The 19497-nt window shown below is 37.2% G+C and overlaps 1 protein-coding gene across 1 annotated transcript in view; it reads left to right on the top strand.

The window, feature by feature from the left end:
• Window positions 1–8642: 8642 nt before the first annotated feature.
• Window positions 8643–19497, top strand: part of LOC138706569 (sensory neuron membrane protein 1-like) — a 161684-nt gene continuing 150829 nt past the window's right edge. Inside the window, exon 1 of the mRNA XM_069836047.1 lies at window positions 8643–8848. Within this exon, the coding sequence (XP_069692148.1) occupies window positions 8729–8848 (120 nt within the window). The 5' untranslated portion in view covers window positions 8643–8728. The remainder of the gene's footprint in view (window positions 8849–19497) is intronic.

Here is a 19497-nt window from a genome sequence, read left to right on the forward strand (position 1 = left end):
ATTATATTATATTATACTTATTATATTATATTATATTATATCATATTATATATTATAGTATGGGAAATGCGTGTTATTATTCGGTAGAAAAACTTTTATCAACCAGTCTGCTCTCAAAAAGCTGAAAGTTAGAATTTATAAAACAGTTACGTTACCGGTTATTCTGTATGGTTGTGAAACTTGGATTCCCATTTTGAGAGAGGAATAGAGGTTAAGGGTGTTTGAGAATAAGGTGCTTAGGAAAATATTTGGGGCTAAGAAAGATAAAGTTACAGGAGAATGGAGAAAGTTATACAACGCAGAACTGCACGTATTGTAATCTTCACCTGACATAATTAGGAACATTAAATCCAGACGTTTGAGATGGGCAGGACATGTAGCACGTATGGGCGAATCCAGAAATACATATAGAATGTTAGTTGGGAGGTCGGAAGGAAAAATACCTTTGGGGAGGCCGAGACGTAGATGGGAGGATAATATTAAAATGGATTTGAGGGAGGTGGGATATGATGATAGAGACTGTATTAATCTTGCTCAGGATAGGGACCGATGGCGGACTTATGTGAGGGCGGCAATGAACCTCCGGGTTCCTTAAAAGCCAGTAAGTAGTAGTAGTAGTAGTAGTAGTAGTAGTAGTAGTAGTAGTAGTAGTAGTAGTAGTAGTAGTAGTATTATATTATATTATATTACATTACATTACATTACATTACACTTACTTACAGTCGACCTGGTTGGCGAGTTGGTATAGCGCTGGCCTTCTATGCCCAAGGTTGCGGGTTCGGTCCCGGGCCAGGTCGATGGCATTTAAGTGTGCTTAAATGCGACAGGCTCATGTTAGTAGATTTACTGGCATGTAAAAGAACTCCTGCGGGACAAAATTCCGGCACATCCGGCGACGCTGATATAACCTCTGCAGTTGCGAGCGTCGTTAAATAAGTCATAACATCATAACTTACAAATGGCTTTCAGAGAACCCAGAGGTTCACTGCCGCCCTCACATAAGCCCGCTGTCAGTTCCTATGCTGAGCAAGATTAATCCAGTCCCCAGCATCATATCTCGTCTCACTCAAATCTATTTCAATATTATCCTCCCATCTACGTCTCGGTGCCCCCAAAGGGTTTTTTCCCCTCATGTCTTCCAACTAGCACTCTATATGCATTTCTCGATTCAGCCATAAGTGCTACATGTCCTGTCCATCTCAAACGTCTGGATTCAATATTAGGTGAAGAATACAATGCGTGCTTTTATGCGTTGTGTAACTTTTTCCATTAGCCTGTGTCTTCATCCCTCTAAGCCCCAAATATTTTCCTAGTCACCTTATTTTCGAACGCCCTTAACATATGTTCCTCTCTCAAAGTGAGAGTCTAATTTTCACAACCATACAAAACAACCGGTAATATAACTGTTTTATAAATTCTAAATTTCAGCTGTTTTGAGAGCAGCCTGGATGACAAAAGCTTCTCAAGCGAATGATAACAGGTATTTGTCATATTTATTCTGCGTTTAATTTCCTCTCTGATGTCATTTATATTTGTTATTGTTGCTCAAAGAATAATTTTCATATTTCCATTTCGTACAATATTCTGGTCACGAGACATAATCATATACTTTGTCTTTCCAGGATTTACTTCCGAACCTGTCTTATTACTTGTTTCAAGTAAAATTCAGTGTTTTTCCTAATAGTTTGTGGATTTTCTCCTAATGTATTCACGTCATCCATATAAACAAGGAGCTGATGTAACCCGTTCAATTCGAAACCCTCTTAGTTTTCTTGTACGTTCCTAATGGCATACTCTAGAGCATAGTTAAAAAGTAAAGGTGATAGTGCATCTCCTTGCTTTAGCCTGCAGTGAATTGGAAAAGCATCCGACAGAAACTGACCTATACGGATTGTGCTGTACGTTTCATTGAGACACATTTATATTATATTATATTATATTATATTATATTATATTATATTATATTATATTATGGCCATATATATTTTAAATTCATTAATCGACGCATTCTGATTCGTTTAATGTTACGATCTACGCAGTAGCAGTTCTGTTGTTTTTTTTAGAGAGTAATTGCTTCTTGAACACAGCCTGATGGAACCCCCTTCAAGTTGTTTATTGTACCTGTGGAAATTATTCATAACAAAGAGGCGTTAACTTTATCAAAATATCGAAAGATATCTTTATCTCTCCCATCTCGAACAAGGTAACTTTCCCCACAGGGAATATGTTCCTGCCCCCTCTGCCCTACCTTGATTCCCTGATAGCTCAACACAAACACCTCGTATCAGCTGCGAAGGAAACTGGGTCCCTAATTAAATGAACTCGTCAATAATTCACATCATTAACAATTCACTCCGGTTTTTTCTCCGTTGTTGTGATAAAATCTTTGAAGCAAATTAGCAAATTAAGGACGACGTAATTGAAGGAAGACGGCAGAAAATCGATCTTTAGAGAGTAGTATAAAGGACCCGGCGTCTTTCCCGGTAAATTGTAGAGAAAAGCCTAACTTGTTCACTGGGGTGGCTTAGTGGTCAGAACTTCATCTGCCACGCAGGTGGTCCGCATTCGAATCCCGGTCACGCCTGGAAATTTTCATTTGAGAAAATTCATTGTGACATTTTGTGGCAGATAATGTCGCAGATGGAGTTTTTCTCGAGGTTCTACCATTTCCTCACGTTAGGCATCAACATTATTTCTTCCGATCTCCATTCCACTATCGCTTTCATTCCCCGAACGCCGGCTAGCGATGCACGGAGGGGGTTAGTCTAGAAACGAGTGGGGATACCTGCTTGAAAGTTGAATACGCAGCATACCTTGGTTTAGTCAGACCATCGCCGGCTGCTATATACAGTAGTATATAGTATATAGAGTATATAGCAGCTGGCGATGGTCTGACAGTGGGAATGAGCCTTGCAGGAGGGTAAGCATAATAGATCTTCTAGATCGTAGAGCCGGATCGTGGTACCCCCCTCCAAGTGCCATACAACATAATGCAATACAATATAAACCCAACTTACTTCTGTGAATAATGTGTAGAAACTACGCAATCAATGGTCTTGAGTTCGACTCAAGTATGGGTGAGGTTTCAGCGTATAACTATGTCTTTCTTCTCATTGGGTATGGGGTGTAACTTGGGAATTTATAGCCTCAAATACAGTGGGTGATCAAATTATTAGGGACATTTGGTAAAAGTAGGAATTTCATCTTCAAATACACATAAAACATAAGTAATTTGGATTCTCTCAACTGGAAAAGCTTTATTACTCTAAATAGTGTTTTATAAACAATATTATTACATATTTAATTATGTAGTAATGAATATGGAATGAAATAAACAAGAAAACTAATATTTTGTCACACATCCCTTTGCAGCAATTACAGTTTTAACTCTCTTTGGCATACTAGAAATGCATTGGATACAATTGTTTTTAATTTCTTGGCCATGATAAGTTTTTCTATTAAAGATTGTTTATTTGTAGTAATTTCTGAATGAACTTACCTCTTCATTAGCTCTCAAATATTTTCAATCGGATTAAGGTCCGGAGAGTTACCAGGCCAATCCAGAACCCTAATTTTGTTGTCAGACAGGAATTTGATCACCTTATTTGCCTTGTGACAGGATGCAGAGTCGTGCATGAACACAAAATCACCATCTGGAAATCATTCACGGACTTGTGAAAGAAGCCGTTCCTTCAGAACCAAGTGTCCCTAATAATTTGATCACCCATTGTACAACAAAAGTCATAATAAATATTAAGATTTCACACAAAAACAATAAAATAACCTCTAACAAAACTCTTAACTACTTTAACCAAAAACGATTCACTTATATTCATTGTATAACCGCGGATGCTGGCACAAATTTTACCAATAATAAATCAAAATTACCAAATCAAACTCCCATAAATTTACAAAACTTTTACATAAAAATGCAACCCTCCCTTGTTCTCCTAGTATTGTCCATGTTCTTCTTCTGTGTGTGTGTGTGTGTGTGTGTGTGTGTGTGTGTATGTATCCAATGCCCACCCACCTCACTTGCGTGATTCGGGTTCCGCATACTGCGGATAGATGGCAGAACTGTGACTCATTTTCTAGTTGTACACCACTTCGGCGGGTCCCACTGTAAATAATGTGTATCTGTCGAGAGTTACGTCGTGTACTAGGGTGAATGTTCGTGTAAGTGTAGTGTCTGGAATGAGCGATGATGATGAAGATGGAGAAGGGAGAAGGAAAAACTCGGTGCCGGCGCGTAGCCTACTCCTGTCGAATAGCACCAAGGAGACCGCCAGACTTAACGTCCCCGTCCGACGGACGAATCACTATCAACAGTGACATATGCCTTCTCTTCATATGCACTGACGAGATTTGGGATTTAACCCAGGCATATTGGTGCACAATCTAGTGATTAGAAGTTGTGCACCACCATCTCTCCTAGTCCCGAGGTAGAAATTTTACATGACAATTTCTGATTCCGCCGGGAATCGAACCCGGGCCGGCTAGTCTGGAGGCAGACACGCTGCCACAGAGCTAACTCGGCGGACATGTTTTTCTTATGTTGTCTTTGCTATTTGTGTCGGTCTCCTTATATTCCCCTTGCTATCTTTGTATTCCTCTTGTTATTCTTCTCTTCCCATTGTTCTCCTTGCCTTTCCCTTCTATTCCCCTTGTACTCCTTGTATTCCACTTGTACTTCTTACATTCCTTGTTCCTCATGCTGTTCGTCAACTCTTCTACGTAGAGATATGCAGCATAGTCAAGCTATGCACCTGTCGACAGGTGATTGCACCCACACGTAGCTCTGCATAAAGATAGCCTATGCAGCATAGTCAAGCTATGCACCTGTCGACAGGTGATTGCACCCACACGTAGCTCTACATAAAGATAGCCTATGCAGCATAGTCAAGCTATGCACCTGTCGACAGGTGATTGCACTCACACGTAGTTCTACGTAAAGATATGCAGCATAGTAAACCTATCCATCTGGCTTGGCTTCCATCACTTTTTTTTTTATCTGGTCATGGCTCTGGAATCATCTCAGTTTCCTGTAAAATAAAATTGAATAGCTGCTGTTACCGGAAGTATTCGGGACGAAAGGCTACCAGAAAAATGTGCTAATCGCTGAAGCATGAATTTTAATTCCCGAAGAATTAACATGTTTACCTTTAAAAAAAAAACCGACATATATCCACTCTAATAAATAATAAAATTACTCTTTATCGTCATCATAATTATCATCATCGTCATCATTATCATTTTCATCATTATTATCATAATTATCATCATTATTATCATAATTATCATCATTATTATCATATCATAATCATAATCATTACTATCATCATCTTGCGGTACTATATATAGCATTTCACCTTCCATTATGCACCGAGGGCAAAGATAAATCGGTGGCAAAAGTAACTACTACATCTATTATTTAAAAGTTGAAATAGAAATGCTTTCGTGTGTATAATAAACGAATATCAGCAGTCAACGACTTTTTTTTTTTTGACTGAGGTAAATTAATACACTGCGTTCGTTGCTTCTTAAGATAGTCCTTATTTTTCATAATTTTTCTCTTCACACTACGACTATTTTATTGGGATTTATCTAGTATCAAAATCATACTAGGAAGGCTGAGGGGAAAACAGTGGAGGCGTATCAATGTTCCCATGGCTACAGTATTCTACTCTTAAAGAAGAGTATAGTAGTAGCAACAGAGAAGTAATAGCAGTAATAGTGGTGATGGTGGTAGTGGTGGCAGTGCTAGTATTTTCGAACACGCATTCAATAGCAGAGATTATTCTGCAGGGAAAAGATGTACTCCTAGCGCTACGTCATTATTATTATTATTATTATTATTATTATTATTACTATTATTATTATTATTATTATTATTATTATTATTATTATTATTATTATTATTATTGTCTCTTTGTCTGTTGATTTCTTTAACATGTTTTTTACGCAGAGGTGTGGAGACTTTCAATTGTTCTGTGATATATTCACAATATTATTACCTTATTTATTGTTTTTGGTTGGTTATTTAACGACGCTGCTGAACTACTAGGTCATTTAGCGTCGATGGGATTGGTAATAACGAGATGGTATTTGTCGAGATGAAGCCAAGGATCTACCATAGATTACCTGCCGTTACGTTGGGGAAACCTCGGAAAAACCCAACCAAGTAATCAGCCCGGGCGGGAATCGAACCCGCGCCCGAGCGCAACTTCAGATTGGCAGGAAAGCGCCTCAGCCGACTGAGCTACGCCAGTAGCTTCCGTATTCGTTATTATTATTATTATTATTATTATTATTATTATTATTATTGGGCTGCCGAGTAGCTCAGTTGGTAGAGCAGCTGGCTACGGACTGGAAGGTCCGGGGTTCGATCCCAGGTGTTGACAGGATTTTTTCTCGTTGCCAAACTTTCACACAGCCTCCTATAAAATTGACTACCGGGTCTTTCCCGGGGGTAAAAGGCGGTCAGAGCGTTGTACCGACCACACCACCTCATTCTAGTGCTGAGGTCATGGAAAGCATGGGGCTCTACCTCCATGCCCCCCAAGTGCCTTCATGGCATCTTACGGGGATACCTTTACCTTACCTTACCTTTATCTTTATTATTATTATTATTATTATTATTATTATTATTATTATTATTATTATTATTATTATTGCTGGCTATACTAGATTAGACAAGAAAAAAAATTAGGATATCTTGAAAGAATTAAATATTCATCCAATTTTAGAGAAAATTCAAAATTTTATACAGGAATGGAAATCTTATAGGCCCCTATAGTCCTACTCAGGATGCCTGAGAATAAGGATACCACAGTCTACTATATACAGTCGCGAAGCTCAATATGTAGTAAAAATGCAAACATGGGTAGTTGCCCACCACAAGGATCGCTACTATCGCCTCATCAACGCAGATCTCTCTCCTAGCAGACGACAAAATATGTTACACTTTCGTTGTCGTGTTCTTTTGGAAAAATTAACACCTTCCTTCCATTATTGAAATATTAAATGCATAAAGTTAATTTATTATTTTAATGAAGTATATTAAATTCCACAATAAACTCGAAGATACCTGCAAGAAATAAGTAATATAATTTTTGTTTGTGCAAAACGAACTGAAATTTACTATAATCGCTTCACTCATTCAAGATTATAGCGATAATTAACTATGAAACCAATAAATATTAATTTGCATTTCCCTTTACAACAATAATAATGGAAATATGAATTAATGGAGTAACTTACGTGTACCGGTACTTGTAGTGTAGGCTTACGTAGTTAACAAAGTGGGATGAGGTTAAGCAATAATAATCATGCCAGAATTGGAAATAAAACGTGATCAATAAATTTTATTGTAACAGACTTTTTCTACGTCTCTAGTAAAGCAACAAATAAAAATAACAACAAAATTAACAGCTATAATTAAAAACATATCCTTTGAAAAAAAAATAGGCCTAAGCAATAATAATCCCACCAGAATTGAAAATAAAACGTGATCAATAAATTTCATTAAAACAAACTTAATTTTTCTACGTCTTTAGTAAAATAACACATAAAAATAATAACAAAATTAATAGCTACAATTAAAAATATATCTTCTGAAAAAAAAAAAAGTAGACCTAACCTTTATTTCTCTGGAAATTTAGCAGCCTAAGTGACAGAACTTTAACCGGTATATAATGTCCTTTCGGTTAGACTGAAACATTTCATTGTGAAATTTAAGGATATGATGTATTCTAACAGTCACAAAGAACTTCAAAATTAAGAGTTTTGTTTCTGCACAGCATTCTTGTGGAAACCCAGGAACCTTTCTGAATCGTTCGGAAATCGGACAAAGGATAACTCTGGCCTCTTTCTCTTACTGTTGCTACAATTTATAGCACTACAAACGTCTCCTCCTTGTCCCATATTATTATTCCAATTATTATATTTTAGCCATTAACATTTTCATTACAACCAATAACGAACATTTCACAAGTATCAATGTGAAATACGCAACAAGCTAACACTCGATAGAAATACGACACAGTCCAAAGTCGACCATGGACAGTCTATTATTTCTAGTTGCTAACCGCTTGGAGCTCTTTATCACGAGATTTGCAAAAAAACACCTCAAGCTTCGCGACTGTATATAGTAGACTGTGAGGATACCATGCCAAGCATACCAAGATCTTTGGGCCGTCCACTGAAACGATTGAGTGAGACCGTAACAGACCACCAGGCTTAATATGTGATAGAAGAAGAAGAAGAAGATTATTATTATTATTATTATTATTATTATTATTATTATTGTTGTTGTCCTCGGACTGTTGCTTTCTTTAACGTCAGTTCTATGCGTAATTGTTAAAACTTTCAGTCACTTCATTGTATTGTGACATGCCCATCTAGAGTGTGTGTGTGTGTGTGTGTGTATCGAATGCCCACCCACTTCACTTGCGTGATTCGGGTTCCTTATACTCAACTTGATATGAAAGGAGACAATTTTTTCTTATTCATATTGTATTGTCTCCGAACCATCATGAGGATGTCGGAGGTTGCCCCGAAATGAAAGGTCCTTCAAGAAGCTTTCTCCCTGCGTCGCACGAGTGCGTTGCAGTAACAACAACAAAGCAGCAACATCCATGTGTTGTCATGGCAGCGTTTGTTTTGCATGCAAGCGAGCGAGCAGAGCGGCACAGCGGAGTGTTGTTGACAGTTGAGCGGCGATCACAGCATGAGGCACGTTAACGCCATCATCGCGGGCTCCGGAGTCGCCGGGTTCGTCGTGTTCTTAACGGGTATCGGCTTGGGCTGGTTCGGCTTTCCCGCCATCATCATCAGTGAGGTTAAAAATGTGAGTTCCATCACTCATTCGATGATTTCACTTTTTAAAATTCTTTATTTAGTAATAATTGTGTTCAGAAGAAGATAACGTGATTTATGTACCGTACCGTAACGTATGTTGATATTTAACATTTTCGACGTTTCAGAGCTACTTGCAGGTTTCACCATCGCGTTCACTAACCCTTTAGGTCCAGGGCCGGATTTAGGTAGGGTTGCCAGATAAATGAATGGAAACCGTCGTACTGACTTACAGGGGCGGCTTTCGAAGAGGGGCTGCGGAGCTGCAGCACCCCCAGACATTTGTGGCTCTTGTCTCGTTTTATGTTGTGAAAAACATTTATTATACAGTCTCTATTTAGCGGCTCGAATTTTTAAAAACATTTCGCTCTCAATGACATGCACGCAATCGTTACTGAAGTCACTTCCTCCCCTGGTGCTGCCAGAGCGAAACCAGAGACAAGGACTATAGGGTGAAGCCACTTCCTCCCCTGGAGCTGCCAGTCTCGTCTCGGATACTTTGCGCGTTAGTTTTATCCCTCCCCCTCTGCCCCTTGCCGTGAATCCAGAGTTTCCAGGCGCTGCAAAATTTGCAGCAGTTTGTCAGTAGCGCGCAGTTTTAAATACATTTTCTTTAATGTTGTGAGTATAACAAGTGCAACAATGTTTAATCCTGTACAATATTTACAGTCTATTCAGTTCAGTGCCTTAACAATTCAGGAGAAATGTGGAATTAAGTGCCCATCAGTTGAATCTCATAATGGAAGGAGCCGCTAAACAAAATAGCATACAAAGCTCGCATATTTTTTGATAATTTATCCAGTATCCCTGCATTCTTCTTTCGATCTCCATACCGTCAGTATTAGATTAATGTGTTTCAAAGACAATTTCATCAGCTGGGGCAACAAGATGGATTTAAAATAAGAACAGTAAATGTTGTTCATGGGAAGAAGGAGCCATTGCTAGAATGTTTTCAAACCATAATGGAATCTAAAACATCTAACATCACAATAAATGAGACAAGCGCCCTGGTGCGTACTCTTGAATATCCTGAATTCAATTTCTGGCTGTTATTTTTTTCATTTATTGATGTAGGCATATTATACAACCAACTACAACATCGCCAGTTAGATATTTCTAAGGTTCAAATCTACATATAAAAAATTAAATTATGGTTTATTTAACGACACTCGCAACAGCAGGGGTTATATCAGCGTCGCCCGGAATTTTGTCCGCAGGATTCTTTTAAATGCCAGTAAATCTACTAACATGAGCCTGTCTCATTTAAACACAGTTTACAAGATAAGGCGCATGGAACTAATCTTTAAATAAAGTAAGTTGCTTGGTTTATTTTTGTATGCAGCCCCCCTTAATTCAATACCCACGAGCCGCCACTGCTGACATGATAATCAAAGCTCGGAACTTGGGGACTTGTGTGTCGTGTGCATGAGTAAGGTTACAGGTACAACGTACACAAAGCTCACCCTGCAAGTGCTCAGGGACAGTCGTGTGTACTAAGAAAGTGGTCACATCGAATGAAAGGAAGACGGACGACGAAACTGTGTCGTGTCGAAGCCAATGACATTCAGATAATTAATTAGAGGTAAACAGTCTGTTTGAAAATAAGAAAATACGTATTATTCGAATGGGTATTGTATACGTTTGAAAATATATTTCTTAAAATTTAGGCACAGCATTTCGTGGAGGAATTCTGAGGAGATACATTATTTTCTTCGAATGGAGAATTTATATTTTGTAACTTGTGTCAAACACAAACTAGAGATTGGAAACGGGCATTCATTGAAATACATCGCAGTCCCTTAAATCGGTGGAAAATTTGTCCATAGCCATGGATCAAGTCGTAGTGGAACCTTCCCTAGTAGTGACATAAAAATTGAAAACTATTTTCGAGACAAATTTAGGATACTTATCTTTCTCAGATACGAGATCAGCTACCAACTACTGAAAATCGAACAGGAAACAGTGACGGTGAAAACATTCAATACTTTATTTCGGCCTAAGACTTTATAATACAATTACAAACCATTTTCCAAATTTGAAAATTTTTAAAATTGAAGCTTTTAAAAAATAAATTTGTAAAATTATCCACGATATAATATAATATTAACAAATGTATTTTTTTTACCTTTTATTTCTGTCTACTATATTCTTGTTTTTATTGAATATCACTGGCTTCTGTCGAATTGTCAATTTATATTAAATGTGTATTTTTCTCTCTTTTTCTCTTTCTTCTTTATTCTTGCTCTTGTGTTGTATTTATTGGTTTGAATTAAGTTACTTACTGTATTTAGTAAACTGTCCTTGTAAATTTTATGTTATGTTACTGACTAAGACCACACCGTACACGAACCTGGCTCTTACGGTAGTGGCTAGAAACATTTTTGTTTTATAAATGTAATTTGTATTCACTAGGTAGCTAGTTAAAATAAATAAAATAAAAAAAATTAATTTTGCTCCCGTCACTTCATGTGGCGTGGAAATAAGTTTCTTTCGTTTCAAATCATGTTTAACTAACAGACGAAGAAGGTATGGGTTCGAAAAATATTCGAATGTACGGTATGTAGTCATACACTGTAATAAGATATACAGAGCAGAACTGTAAATTTGATATATTTTGCATGTTTATTTATATATATGCTATAAAATTACTTGTTTCAACTTACCATAATATTATCAATATGTTGTTCCAGCCAGGAACCACTTTTATAGCAGACCTTACAGTACCTCTGTGCTGGAAGCGGGAGTTTGTTGACATTGAAGTCCGGTCGCTTAGCCACGTTCAAAGACACAAGTCCCCAAGTTCCGAGCTTTGATGATAATTGTACTTCAGCATAAAATTGTCGTACATTTCTCAACTTCCTAATGTATTTCTAGTTCACAGCTGTGTAGTAATGGTTAGGATGTCTGACTGTGAAACGAGTGAGCCGGCGTTCAAATCCTGAATGAGATGAGTTACGTATCTGATTGAGGTTGTTTCCAGGTTTTCCCTCAACCCATTAAGAGCAAATGCTGGGTAATTTTCGACGCTGGAGTCATTTCGCTGGCCCTATCACCTTCATGTCATTACGCAATTGATAGATAATCGCAAAATAAACCTATATATAACCTATTTGTCGAACAAACAAGGAAGTTAATAAAATTAAACTCGTATTACTTTTAATATTGGAGGAGAAAAATTTCGATCTGGCGTCGGGGATCGAACCCGGCGCCTTGGTTCTACTTACCAAGCGCTCTGACCACTGAGCTACGCCGAATTCAATCCACAGCACCGGATCGAACCTTCCTCCTTCAGTGTTTCCCTTTGTGGCCTGACTCCAAGTTAGGCTTATATGTCTCGTGTCAACTGCCATTATAGGCCTACTAGGAGCGCACTCAGTTGAGTGACTTATTTGGCCGGGATTCCGCAGTTATGATGCACTGCTAGCTATGATCCCCGGCGCCGGATCGAAAATTTTCTCCTCAAACTTGGTACGTAGAACCAAGGCGCCGGGTTCGATCCCCGGCGCCGGATCGAAATTTTTCTCCTAAAATATTAATCGTCAGTTGATAATTACAGAGATTATTCTGGAGAACAAATTAATAAAATCCATAATATTCGTATTACTTTGTTATAACCCCGCCGTATACGTGAAACCTAAAGCTCAAGATGAAAAATTATGACTTGCATGACAAGTATAGCTACCAGGTCGATTTTCAAAGCATTCTCTCCCCCCCCCCTTAAAAACATGTTTCTTTCATATTAGTCCAGGACATAACAAACGAAGAAAACTTGGCTAAAAAGGACGAATTAGCCATCAATTTTATTTCAATTATAAAGCAACATTATAAGTTCTCAATTATTTTTCCGTTCAGTGAAATAGTCGTATAAAATTGCGTACAACATACAGAGCGGTCATACCTCATACAATTAGTCAAAATAGTCGTATGCGTACTACTATAGTCGTACGTATGGCAACCCTGGATTTAGGTATAGTGCCGTCCCTAGGTAGTGCTAAAATTTGCCGCCCCCTAACTCTCACAAACAGTTTATGAGCAGCTATTATACAGGTCATGTTTAGTTTAAATTAGTTTTAAATGAAATGTTACAATTCAAGAAACAAATTACAGGAATCAAAATACATGCAACTTACTTGTGAATTATAAATATTTTCTTCGCACTTTCTTCACAGAGAAAACGTTCATGATGTCGATCTGACGAAGCACATCAGACTCGATGCAAAGAAATATATTCAAACTTATTAATTGTTGAAATAAGATTGATTTGTGACAGGCAAGCTGCGGTTTATTTTTAAGCATTGGTTTTGTTGGTGGTATAATTATTACGAGTATTTCTTACTTCGATAGGAAGTATAAAGTAAATTGAAAAATAAACTCCAACTCTTAGCAGAATAAACCTTTCATATCGAATTATATAGTGCACATGCTGAAAATTTATTAAAATAATATTGTTGACGATATATTATATTGAAAATGTAACAGAGTTCTGATTACTATTCATGCGATAATATTATAAACACACATCCAATTTGATTTTCAACAATGCATTCTTGTTCATACAAACAGTTGATAATACGAGTATAATAAAATGATACTGGCATTACAATATAACTATGCAGCTGGACACTTTTCTTTTACTCTCGCCACGACTACGAGCATGCGATAACAAAACAATATCTGACTTCCATAAGGTGTACAAGAACAAACTTCAGAAAAGATTTACATAGAAGTGTTTTAAAAACAAATTTCATTGTAAAATGAAAATAAAAAAGAAGAGAAAGAAAGAGAAAAAATGCCGCCCCCCCCCCTGGAAATTGCCGCACTAGGCAACTATCTAGGTTGCTTAGGCCTAAATCCGGCACTGTTTAGGTCTCTCAAAACATGATCCTGAGAATGGAATCTGTAGATATTTCAGAAACGTCACGTCACAAAATATGAGAATGGAATGTGTTAACAGGTCAGAAACGTCGTGGATATTAAGTCAACTCACGTTTGGGAATACAAATATTTTTGGTAATAAAATTATGCAGGAAGTATCGACCAGACAGCCATCTTCCCGCAATAGAAGTTCAAAGCTCATTCTATCCTATAAGAGGCTGACAATACATCGATCATAACAAAACGTTGAAAATGTACACTGTAATTAAAATATAATATTTGGTAATGATTGTGCTATCCAGGATCTATATCACGGTAAGATTGCCCGGCCGTTGCTTACTACATAATTACCGTTCTATTCCATGCTTTATTATTTTCAATTTTAATTAATTTACGAATTGTTTTTCTTGGTCCTACAGCAGAATATATCTGTTATGTTAACAATGGGTTAATTATTAGAGGAGAAAAATTCACTCCGACTGCGTACCAAGCGCTCTAACCACTGAGCTACGCCGAAGTTCGATCCGGTGCTGTGGATTGAACTTCGTCGTAGCTCAGTGGTTAGAGGGCTTGGTACGTAGAACTAAGGACTCGGGTTCGATCCCCGGCGTCGGAGCGAATTTTTCTCCTCTAATAACCAAGGTTAATGTAGGTTAGAGAAGGGGATAGCAGATCGAGAACTGTGACAAAATTAGAGCGGGTTAGGTAAGAAGATATACTACGTATCTAAGTTATAGGAGATCGAGGTCTGCAACAAGGCTAAATGGGTTAGGTAAGTTGCTAACTAAGTTACAGGAGATAGATATAAATGACAAGGTTAGAGTAGGTTATGTAAGGGAATAACTAAGTGGCAGGACCGAGGTTTGTGACAAGGTTAGAGTGGATTAAATGAGAGGGTAACTAAATGACAGGAAATCGAGATCTGTTACAATATAAAAAGTTACAGTATATATCTTTGGCACAATTAATGCTGCATACATGGTATTTGGAATATTTGGAATACGTACATGCTTTAGGCTATTAGGGAAATGTTCTCTGGAATAGGGGACGTAAAAAATGTGCGTGAATTAGGAAAAAATTTCAAATTATATCATTCACTTCCCTTAAATAGAACGGATGTCTTTGAAGCATTTATTCTGATATTTTGTATTTCTTTATTTCTTTTACTTCTTTTTCGTCAGGGTTCATAACAGAACTTCAAACTTCAGCTTTCTCCTACCCCCGGTTTGAGTACCCGCTATGAGTAATTAGCGACCAATCAAAGGGCCCTATACCAGTTGCGGAAGGACCTAATGTAGGCGCATTTTTTGACATCCCAATGTTGAACACAAACACACAAATTGCGTAAACGAGCGAGAGACGGCGACCTTTCCCTTATTTCCTTACTACCCGAGTGCTTCTGTAATCATTTGTTAACGTTTGTCGTAAGTTTTGCTGTCTTGCAAAAGCGTTAGTAAAGGTAGCGTAAGTTGCAAGGGTGACATTTCCAAATTCTTGAGGATGTTCTTCGGAATTGCTTCCCTTACACCTGAAGAAGTAGACGACTATTTCGACTTACTCGAACAACGAATGCTTGTGAAAACTTTTATTAAAAGCTCAACGGTATGTCCCATCACTCACTTCCTAACATTTATCAATTACAGTGAAACTTCCCAATAGCGGACACCTCCGGGGAAAAATTTAATGTCCGTTATTGAGAAGTGTCCGCTATTTAGAAAATGGTAATTAGTATGTATACAATAATTAAAATTTCTCATACATATTCAACACTATATTTTACAGTACAGTATAGTAGACAGTGAGACTATGAGATTGCTTACAGTATTCATCCAGAGAGAAATGGTACCAGTAAATGTTTTGTAAATGAAATAAACATCAGTAACCTGATTTCAAAGGGATATTGGTTCCGTTAAGTTCAATGTTAATTGAAAAATGAGTTCTATTCAGTCAATACTGAACATAAAACACAATAAAAACATGTTATAATAACATTTACACAGATTTAAAAACAAACGTTTTCGCCAAGATGCCAATCAAAATTGGCGAAAACGTTTGTTTTTAAATCTGTGTAAATGTTATTATAACATGTTTTATTGTGTTTTATGTTAAGTATTGACTGAATAGAACTCATTTTTCAATTATCAGTAACCTGAGTTTTTCCCACATTAAACTTTGTGGCCAGCTCACGAACACTTAATTTCTTCTTCTCACTATGCTTTACAATATCCACTTTCTCTTTTAGTGACAAACGTTTATGTTTTTGTGACATTTTTAATGTGACTGTACTTCGGAACACTCAACTTGACAAACTAAGAAAGTACGGACTGCTCACGTACAGTAACTTATCACAACTAACAACTGTGCTGCTTAACTTCAGTAAAGTATAAGAACGTTCAAACGCACGATAATGATTGTTGCAAAGAATTCCGTTAGAATTCAGTTTAATTTACAACCGTCTTTTTCTTTTTATTCTTTCACGCTGTCCGTTATTTGGAAGTTTTAATTGTTGTTGGGAGATACATTTCAGTGTCCGCGTCCGTTATTGAGAATGTCCGCTATTTGGAAGGATTTGATCATAAGGGCCAATGTTATTTTGCAGGGGAATTTTAAAATGTCCGCTAATGAGAGGAATCCGCTATTGGGAAGTGTCCGTTAAGGAAAGTTTCACTGTATTAGAAACAGTCAGTGAGATACAAACGACGTCTTATGTGAAAAAGGACTGTGAAAAAATTTTGGAACAACAGATGATGCAAGAAATCCTCCAAAAAGGAGAAAAACGTGAGAATAATAATAATAAAAAAAGAATACGGGAATTGCAATCAAACTTTAATGTCAATAGTATCACTTAAAACCCATTGCACCAGAACCTTCAATTGATATCACAACAGCTAATAAGAACATAAATGCTCATTAATTTTTTGCAATATTTTTCACTTATTAAGGATTATTTTAAAAGTAAAAAAAAAAGTAAATAAATAAAATAAGTAAATAATTTATTTAAAAAGTTAATCTTCTTCTTCTTCTTCTTCCTTTCAAGGATTGGGTTTTTGTCCCGTTCCGAAACTAAAGGAATATTTGTTCCGTCCATCTCTTCCTTGGACGGCCAACGTTTCGTCTGCCGGCAGGCTTATAAAAGTATTTTCATTTTGTATAATTCTCCGATAAGTAAGTTGTAATATAATAATATTAAATTGGGCTAACCGTCTGTACTTATCTCGTTTATATTTGGATTAAACATTAAAGTTTTCGGCACTTATGTGCCATTTTCAAATGTATGAAATTGCCTTATTACATGATCAAATAGATACACCTTAAGTGTGTGAAATATATGGTATGTACCCTTGATGAACTACCTTCGTTTACAAATAATATATAAATTAAATTGGAACACTTACTAATAATTAAAATCTATACTAATTTGCATCTACAATAAAAGTCCCATTGTTTTATGTATCAACATGGTTATCTTGAAGTTGTTATCACATAAAACAATGGGACTTTTATTGTAGATGCAAATTAGTATAGATTTTAATTATTAGTAAGTGTTTCAATTTAATTTATATATTATTTGTAAACGATGGTAGTTCATCAAGGGTACATACCATAAGGTGTATCTATTTGATCATGTAATAAGGCAATTTCATACATTTGAAAATGGCACATAAGTGCCGAAAACGTTAACGTTTAATCCAAATATAAACGAGATAAGTATAGACGGTTAGCCCAATTTAATATTATTATATTATAAAAGTATGCTTGCCTCGGGAGACGTTCTCTTGATATGGTTATACCATGTATTCTGGTACTTCTGAATCTCTTCGACCATCCTTTCGCACTTCGTTTCCTTTAGTTTTTAGAGTAATTAAAATGTTCCCTGGTTGCGTTACCGGCGCCACGCAGGGTAAGGAGAATGGTGGGGTTGCCACCTAAAGGCGTTTCTCCTAGCCTGCTTGTGCACTACCCCCAACAAGCAGGGTTGCCCCATCCGCTTGTCTCGCCGAGATTTCGCCGATCCAACCGTTGAGGTCTTCACCCGTCTCCCTGGGCAGTGGCTCTCGTTATACCCCGAGAGGCTGGGTCCTCGACAGCACTTAGTCACTAAATTTAGTGTTCATCTCCGCGACGAGAACGCATCTGTCAAGAATTACCCAACTATATAGTTTCAGCATCTTGCCCCCTATATACGTTGGGCCGGGTTAATAGCCTTGTATGATTTAAAAAGTTAATAAACGAATAAATTAATCCAATAGTTTCTCGCCATATTAAACCGTCCTTCCCCTATGAAACCATGTAAACTAGAGCTTTAGCAGTAGCTGACAAGGGTATAACGCTATGGTTCCGCTGCTATGGCGATTATCGCCAAGCGAACAACGCCGCTCGATTAGCTCTACGTGTAAATAAATGGAGCTGGTTTATTCACGACTTTGAGCGCGGGCTGCAGCGATCTGCGCCGGCGTTCATCGTTCTGGATTGACTTGCCTTCAAATTGACAGCGATGATCGTCGTTCATTTAGAAAACAAACGAATAAGGATAACACAATATGGCTGCAAAACATCGTGAATTTAACAATTTCTCACAAATAAGTAACAAATATAAATGACACTCGGGAGGAAATTAAACGCAGAATAAATATGGGAAATGCGTGTTATTATTCGGTTGAGAAGCTTTTATCATCCAGTCTGCTCTCCAAAAATCTGAAAGTTGGAATTTATAAAACAGTTATATTACCGGTTGTTCTGTATGGTTGTGAAACTTGGACTATCACTCTGAGAGAGGAACATAGGTTAAGGATGTTTGAGAATAAGGTGCTTAGGAAAATATTTGGGGCTAAGCGGGATGAAGTTACAGGAGAATGGAGAAAGTTACACAACACAGAACTACACGCATTGTATTCTTCACCTGACATAATTAGGAACATTAAATCCAGACGTTTAAGATGGGCAGGGCATGTAGCACGTATGGGCGAATCCAGAAATGCATATAGAGTGTTAGTTGGGAGACCGGAGGGAAAAAGACCTTTAGGGAGGCCGAGACGTAGATGGGAGGATAATATTAAAATGGATTTGAGGGAGGTGGGGTTAATCTTGCACAGGATAGGGACCGCTGGCGGGCTTATGTGAGGGCGGCAATGAACCTTCGGGTTCCTTAAAAGCCATTTGTAAGTAAGTAAGTAAGTAATTATGAAACTTTAATTAATCTTGTTTCCAATCATCCCGCCCTGTAAGATATGAGTTCCAAAAAATACAGAGATACCCATAAAAAATAAATGTTGTGAAAGGAAGTTCGTGAAATTCTAGGCAAGATTGGTAAAGTATCTGTATTTCAACATGGGTTATTTCTATGTATATTCCAATACAATAGAGAAAGAATGATTAACACATAACATATTTCTAAAGACAGTGTTTTTTTAACTGAATTTAGTATTGCTACAGCAGGGACATATATATATATATATATATATATATATACAGGGACATCACTTTATTTTTACTTGCATTTTTATTGTACCTGCGTTTCTGAATGTACTTGACTCCCACCCCTTTCACTAATGTTTCTGCTCCCGTCAGCCACACAAACTTACGGCCGCTGTTATATTCGAAGTCTGCTAGCAGTGAAGTAAACAGTCCAGAGTATAGCGTGTTTCAGAAATATGGTTGCGTTTTCTATAGAAGAAAGAGCCTATATTATTGAAGCTTATTTCCAGGGGCAGGTATTTATGGAGATTAACTTTATCATTTGTGTTTTTTAATACTGGTGTCGGCGGA

Source organism: Periplaneta americana, chromosome 9 (assembly GCF_040183065.1).
Source record: "Periplaneta americana isolate PAMFEO1 chromosome 9, P.americana_PAMFEO1_priV1, whole genome shotgun sequence".
In the NCBI taxonomy this organism is placed as follows: Eukaryota; Metazoa; Arthropoda; class Insecta; order Blattodea; family Blattidae; genus Periplaneta; species Periplaneta americana.